General features: G+C 46.8%; 1 protein-coding gene and 1 long non-coding RNA gene across 4 annotated transcripts in view; one reads left to right on the top strand and one right to left on the bottom strand.

Moving 5' to 3' along the window:
* The first annotated feature begins 4873 nt into the window (after positions 1 to 4873).
* LOC117748028 (cytochrome b5 domain-containing protein 1) overlaps positions 4874 to 7249 on the top strand; it is a 3463-nt gene continuing 1087 nt past the window's right edge. The window contains exons 1-4 of one of the 3 annotated variants that reach the window (XM_034557633.1): positions 4874 to 4918; positions 5259 to 5521; positions 5971 to 6047; positions 6124 to 6372. In XM_034557633.1, coding sequence (XP_034413524.1) covers positions 5377 to 5521; positions 5971 to 6047; positions 6124 to 6372 — 471 coding nt within the window. In that variant the 5' untranslated portion in view covers positions 4874 to 4918; positions 5259 to 5376. Of the gene's footprint in view, positions 4919 to 5258; positions 5522 to 5970; positions 6048 to 6123; positions 6751 to 7249 lie in introns of those variants that run through there. The other 2 variants (XM_034557631.1, XM_034557634.1) reach the window with 2 other exon arrangements.
* LOC117748030 lies at positions 6360 to 6823 on the bottom strand. Its single transcript, XR_004611522.1, has 3 exons — positions 6732 to 6823; positions 6515 to 6532; positions 6360 to 6383 (listed from the first exon to the last, which is right to left on the bottom strand). It is a non-coding gene; the product is annotated as an uncharacterized LOC117748030 (long non-coding RNA).

Genomic DNA, 7249 nt, shown 5'->3' with positions numbered 1-7249 from the left:
TCCTCCTTAGGGCTCAGCCTTAGAGATAGGTTAAGGAGATGAGTTTCCTCTGTAGGACTCAGCCTTAGAGATAGGTTAAGGAGATGAGTTTCCTCTGTAGGGCTCAGCCTTAGAGATAGGGTAAGGAGATGAGTTTCCTCCTTAGGGCTCATCCTTAGAGATAGGTTAAGGAGATGAGTTTCCTCCTTAGGGCTCAGCCTTAGAGATAGGGTAAGGAGATGAGGTTCCTCCTTAGGGCTCAGTCTTAGAGATAGGATAAGGAGATGAGTTTCCTCCGTAGGACTCAGCCTTAGAGATAGGATAAGGAGATGAGTTTCCTCCTTAGGGCTCAGTCTTAGAGATAGGATAAGGAGATGAGTTTCCTCCTTAGGACTCAGCCTTAGAGATAGGGTAAGGAGATGAGTTTCCTCTGTAGGACTCAGCCTTAGAGATAGGGTAAGGAGATGAGTTTCCTCTGTAGGGCTCAGCCTTAGAGATAGGATAAGGAGATGAGTTTCCTCCTTAGGGCTCAGCCTTAGAGATAGGTTAAGGAGATGAGTTTCCTCCTTAGGGCTCAGTCTTAGAGATAGGATAAGGAGATGAGTTTCCTCCTTAGGACTCAGCCTTAGAGATAGGATAAGGAGATGAGTTTCCTCTGTAGGACTCAGCCTTAGAGTTAGGGTAAGGAGATGAGTTTCCTCTGTAGGACTCAACCTTAGAGATAGGGTAAGGAGATGAGTTTCCTCCTTAGGGCTCAGTCTTAGAGATAGGGTAAGGAGATGAGTTTCCTCTGTAGGGCTCAGCCTTAGAGATAGGGTAAGGAGATGAGTTTCCTCCTTAGGGCTCAGCCTTAGAGATAGGGTAAGGAGATTAGTTTCCTCCTTGGGACTCAGCCTTAGAGATAGGGTAAGGAGATGAGTTTCCTCCTTAGGGCTCAGCCTTAGAGATAGGGTAAGGAGATGAGTTTCCTCTGTAGGACTCAGTCTTAGAGATAGGGTAAGGAGATGAGTTTCCTCCTTAGGACTCAGCCTTAGAGATAGGATAAGGAGATGAGTTTCCTCTGTAGGACTCAGCCTTAGAGATAGGGTAAGGAGATGAGTTTCCTCATTAGGGCTCAGCCTTAGAGATAGGGTAAGGAGATGAGTTTCCTCTGTAGAGCTCAGCCTTAGAGATAGGGTAAGGAGATGAGGTTCCTCCTTAGGGCTCAGCCTTAGAGATAGAGTAAGGAGATGAGTTTCCTCCTTAGGACTCAGCCTTAGAGATAGGGTAAGGAGATGAGTTTCCTCCTTAGGGCTCAGCCTTAGAGATAGGGTAAGGAGATGAGTTTCCTCATTAGGGCTCAGCCTTAGAGATAGGGTAAGGAGATGAGGTTCCTCTGTAGAGCTCAGCCTTAGAGATAGGTAAGGAGATGAGGTTCCTCCTTAGGGCTCAGCCTTAGAGATAGAGTAAGGAGATGAGTTTCCTCTGTAGAGCTCAGCCTTAGAGATAGGGTAAGGAGATGAGGTTCCTCCTTAGGGCTCAGCCTTAGAGATAGAGTAAGGAGATGAGGTTCCTCTGTAGAGCTCAGCCTTAGAGATAGGGTAAGGAGATGAGGTTCCTCCTTAGGGCTCAGCCTTAGAGATAGAGTAAGGAGATGAGTTTCCTCCTTAGGACTCAGCCTTAGAGATAGGGTAAGGAGATGAGTTTCCTCTGTAGAGCTCAGCCTTAGAGATAGGGTAAGGAGATGAGGTTCCTCCTTAGGGCTCAGCCTTAGAGATAGAGTAAGGAGATGAGTTTCCTCCTTAGGACTCAGCCTTAGAGATAGGGTAAGGAGATGAGTTTCCTCATTAGGGCTCAGCCTTAGAGATAGGGTAAGGAGATGAGTTTCATCCTAGGGCTCAGCCTTAGAGATAGAGTAAGGAGATGAGTTTCCGCCTTAGGACTCAGCCTTAGAGATAGGGTAAGGAGATGAGTTTCCTCCTTAGGGCTCAGCCTTAGAGATAGGGTAAGGAGATGAGTTTCCTCTGTAGAGCTCAGCCTTAGAGATAGGGTAAGGAGATGAGGTTCCTCCTTAGGGCTCAGCCTTAGAGATAGAGTAAGGAGATGAGTTTCCTCCTTAGGACTCAGCCTTAGAGATAGGGTAAGGAGATGAGTTTCCTCTGTAGAGCTCAGCCTTAGAGATAGGGTAAGGAGATGAGGTTCCTCCTTAGGGCTCAGCCTTAGAGATAGAGTAAGGAGATGAGTTTCCTCCTTAGGACTCAGCCTTAGAGATAGGGTAAGGAGATGAGTTTCCTCATTAGGGCTCAGCCTTAGAGATAGGGTAAGGAGATGAGTTTCATCCTTAGGGCTCAGCCTTAGAGATAGAGTAAGGAGATGAGTTTCCGCCTTAGGACTCAGCCTTAGAGATAGGGTAAGGAGATGAGTTTCCTCCTTAGGGCTCAGCCTTAGAGATAGGGTAAGGAGATGAGTTTCCTCATTAGGGCTCAGCCTTAGAGATAGGGTAAGGAGATGAGGTTCCTCTGTAGAGCTCAGCCTTAGAGATAGGGTAAGGAGATGAGGTTCCTCCTTAGGGCTCAGCCTTAGAGATAGAGTAAGGAGATGAGTTTCCTCTGTAGAGCTCAGCCTTAGAGATAGGGTAAGGAGATGAGGTTCCTCCTTAGGGCTCAGCCTTAGAGATAGAGTAAGGAGATGAGGTTCCTCTGTAGAGCTCAGCCTTAGAGATAGGGTAAGGAGATGAGGTTCCTCCTTAGGGCTCAGCCTTAGAGATAGAGTAAGGAGATGAGTTTCCTCCTTAGGACTCAGCCTTAGAGATAGGGGTAAGGAGATGAGTTTCCTCTGTAGAGCTCAGCCTTAGAGATAGGGTAAGGAGATGAGGTTCCTCCTTAGGGCTCAGCCTTAGAGATAGAGTAAGGAGATGAGTTTCCTCCTTAGGACTCAGCCTTAGAGATAGGGTAAGGAGATGAGTTCCTCCTTAGGGCTCAGCCTTAGAGATAGGGTAAGGAGATGAGTTTCCTCATTAGGGCTCAGCCTTAGAGATAGGGTAAGGAGATGAGGTTCCTCTGTAGAGCTCAGCCTTAGAGATAGGGTAAGGAGATGAGGTTCCTCCTTAGGGCTCAGCCTTAGAGATAGAGTAAGGAGATGAGTTTCCTCTGTAGAGCTCAGCCTTAGAGATAGGGTAAGGAGATGAGGTTCCTCCTTAGGGCTCAGCCTTAGAGATAGAGTAAGGAGATGAGGTTCCTCTGTAGAGCTCAGCCTTAGAGATAGGGTAAGGAGATGAGGTTCCTCCTTAGGGCTCAGCCTTAGAGATAGAGTAAGGAGATGAGTTTCCTCCTTAGGACTCAGCCTTAGAGATAGGGTAAGGAGATGAGTTTCCTCTGTAGAGCTCAGCCTTAGAGATAGGGTAAGGAGATGAGGTTCCTCCTTAGGGCTCAGCCTTAGAGATAGAGTAAGGAGATGAGTTTCCTCCTTAGGACTCAGCCTTAGAGATAGGGTAAGGAGATGAGTTTCCTCATTAGGGCTCAGCCTTAGAGATAGGGTAAGGAGATGAGTTTCATCCTTAGGGCTCAGCCTTAGAGATAGAGTAAGGAGATGAGTTTCCGCCTTAGGACTCAGCCTTAGAGATAGGGTAAGGAGATGAGTTTCCTCCTTAGGGCTCAGCCTTAGAGATAGGGTAAGGAGATGAGTTTCCTCTGTAGAGCTCAGCCTTAGAGATAGGGTAAGGAGATGAGGTTCCTCCTTAGGGCTCAGCCTTAGAGATAGAGTAAGGAGATGAGTTTCCTCCTTAGGACTCAGCCTTAGAGATAGGGTAAGGAGATGAGTTTCCTCTGTAGAGCTCAAGCCTTAGAGATAGGGTAAGGAGATGAGGTTCCTCCTTAGGGCTCAGCCTTAGAGATAGAGTAAGGAGATGAGTTTCCTCCTTAGGACTCAGCCTTAGAGATAGGGGTAAGGAGATGAGTTTCCTCATTAGGGCTCAGCCGTAGAGATAGGGTAAGGAGATGAGTTTCATCCTTAGGGGCTCAGCCTTAGAGATAGAGTAAGGAGATGAGTTTCCGCCTTAGGACTCAGCCTTAGAGATAGGGTAAGGAGATGAGTTTCCTCCTTAGGGCTCAGCCTTAGAGATAGGGTAAGGAGATGAGTTTCCTCTGTAGAGCTCAGCCTTAGAGATAGGGTAAGGAGATGAGGTTCCTCCTTAGGGCTCAGCCTTAGAGATAGGGTAAGGAGATGAGTTTCCTCCTTAGGGCTCAGCCTTAGAGATAGGGTAAGAAGATGAGGTTCCTCCTTAGGGCTCAGCCTTAGAGATAGGGTAAGGAGATGAGTTTCCTCCTTAGGGCTCAGCCTTAGAGATAGGGTAAGGAGATGAGTTTCCTCTGAAGGGCTCAGCCTTAGAGATAGGGTAAGGAGATGAGGTTCCTCCTTAGGGCTCAGCCTTAGAGATAGGGTAAGGAGATGAGGTTCCTCCTTAGGGATCAGCCTTAGAGATAGGGTAAGGAGATGAGTTTCCTCCTTAGGGCTCAGCCTTAGAGATAGGGTAAGGAGATGAGTTTCCTCTGAAGGGCTCAGCCTTAGAGATAGGGTAAGGAGATGAGGTTCCTCCTTAGGGCTCAGCCTTAGAGATAGGGTAAGGAGATGAGGTTCCTCCTTAGGGATCAGCCTTAGAGATAGGGTAAGGAGCTTGGACATCAGGAACTTGAGGCGCTACTCCTTTGTGTTGAAAGGAGTCAGCTGAGGTGGTTCATCTCATCAGGACACCTCCTGGATGGTTGTCCGGGCTTGTCCAACTGGGAGGAGGCCCCAGGGAAGACACGCTGGAGGGATTAGAGCTCTCAGCTGGTCTGGGAACGCCTCGGGATCCCCCAGAATGAGCTGGAAAGGGGTGAGAAGGAAGTCTGGGTCAGCCTGCTGGGTCTGCTGCCACCACGACCCGACCCCGGATTAGCGGATGATAATGGATGGATGGATGGTAATGTTTTTCATAATTATTTATATTATATTTACCCAAATAATAGATTATTGTAATAAAATGTAATATTGCAATATGTTTATAATTAATATAAACTTACAATTAATTAATTAATATAGCTTTCGTTGAACACTTTATTTATATTTAAAATAAATGATTCATCTAAATATTACAATATAATTTGAAAAAAGAATACAATCGATTTAATATTTAATATTTTCTAAGTAAATTGAGTAAAACCAAGGATTACAGTAAATATAAATAATCTTTTAAACGACATTTAAAAATTAAAATCCATCTCTGTTGACATGAAATATATGATAATTAATCAATCATTTAGTTATCACAGGCGTCATCTAAACTAACTACGCGTGACGTCAGCAGCCCCGCCCTCTTGTTGCCTGTCGCCGTAGCAACGTGTCAACACTAGATGTACCGGGTCCCGGTTCAGGCTCCGGATGCAAGCCGAGACACCTGAGCGCGTGAGCATGAGACGGTACTTCACCCCCGCGGAGGTGGCCGCTCACAACACCGCGGCCGACCTGTGGCTCTCGTTCCTGGGCAGAGTGTGCGACCTCACCCCGCTGATGGAGCAACACGCAGGTTATTTATTACTATACTCATTATGTTTAACTTTAACCCTTCCAGGGAAACATTCCACTTTTCACTAAATTACTTTGTAGATTGAGATTAAGACAAACGTGTTATTAAAATATGATTACATACTAAAACGTATAAATAATTAGAATTAACACCAACAGAAAAATCATCAAATATAATCCGAAAAGAAAAAAAAAAGAATATTTATTTAAATCAAATAACACACACAGACACACACACACATACATATATATATATATATATATATATATATACATACATATATACACATATATATATATATATATGTGTATATATGTATGTATATATATATATATATACATATATATATATATATATATATATATATATATATATATATATAAAAGTGATTGTTTAAATATCTGTGTGCAGTAGTTTCTTGTGGATGTTGAACCCATGTTCCCCTGCAGGTGGCGCTCTGCTGTTACCCATCATGGAGTTTGCAGGACAGGATATCAGCAGCTGGTTCGACCCTGAAACCAAAGACGTGAGCGTTAATCCAACAAAGCAGCCAATCAGAGACCAGGTCTCAGCTCACCTGTGTGTCTGTCCTCTCTCCTCAGGTCCAGAAACACGTAGATCCACTGACTTCCTGTGTGAGGTACTACACCCCCAGGGGGCGCTTCGTGCACATCCCCCCCGCCGGCCCACGATCCAACTGGGCCACTGACATCGGCCCACCTTGGTGGAAGGACGAGCGCTACGAGGTGGGGCTGCTGTCCATCAAGACGAGGTGGATACGAGTCATCAACACACTGACGTCACAGGAGCAGCGACTGCAGGTGAACTGTCCACACATCTCACCTGTCCAGGTACCCCTCACCTGTCCAGGTGCCCCTCACCTGTATATGTGTCCCTCACTTGTCCGGGTACCCCTCACCTGTCCAGGTACCCCTGACCTGTTTAAGTACCCTCACTTGGCCGGTTACCCCATACCTGTTTATGTACCCTCACCTGTCTATGTACCCTCACCTGTTTATGTACCCATTACATTACCCCTCACTTGTCCGGGTACCCCTGACCTGTTTAAGTACCCTCACTTGGCCGGTTACCCCTCACCTGTTTATGTACCCTCACCTGTATATGTGTCCCTCACTTGTCCGGGTACCCCTCACCTTTCCAGGTACTCCTGACCTGTTTAAGTACCCTCACTTGGCCGGTTACCCCTAACCTGTCTATGTACCCTCACCTGTCCAGGTACCGCTCACCTGTCTATGTACCCTCAACTGTCCAGGTACCCCTCACCTGTCTATGTACCCTCACCTGTCTATGTACCCCTCATCTGTCTATGTACCCTCACCTGTCCAGGTACCGCTCACCTGTCTATGTACCCTCAACTGTCCAGGTACCCCTCACCTGTCTATGTACCCTCACCTGTCTATGTACCCCTCACCTGTCCAGGTACCGCTCACCTGTTCTATGTACCCATCAACTGTCCAGGTACCCCTCATCTGTCTATGTACCCCTCACCTGTCTATGTACCCTCACCTGTCCAGGTACCCCTCACCTGTCTATGTACCCTCACCTGTCCAGGTACCCCTCACCTGTCTATGTACCCCTCACCTGTCCAGGTACCCCTCATCTGTCTATGTACCCCTCACCTGTCCAGGTACCCCTCACCTGTCCAGGTACCCCTCATCTATCTATGTACCCTCACCTGTCCAGGTACCCCCTCACCTGTCTATATAC

This window comes from Cyclopterus lumpus, chromosome 18, assembly GCF_009769545.1.
Source record: "Cyclopterus lumpus isolate fCycLum1 chromosome 18, fCycLum1.pri, whole genome shotgun sequence".
NCBI lineage: Eukaryota > Metazoa > Chordata > Actinopteri > Perciformes > Cyclopteridae > Cyclopterus > Cyclopterus lumpus.
Note: the sequence above shows the minus strand (reverse complement) of the source record. Positions and strands in the feature narration are given on the sequence as shown.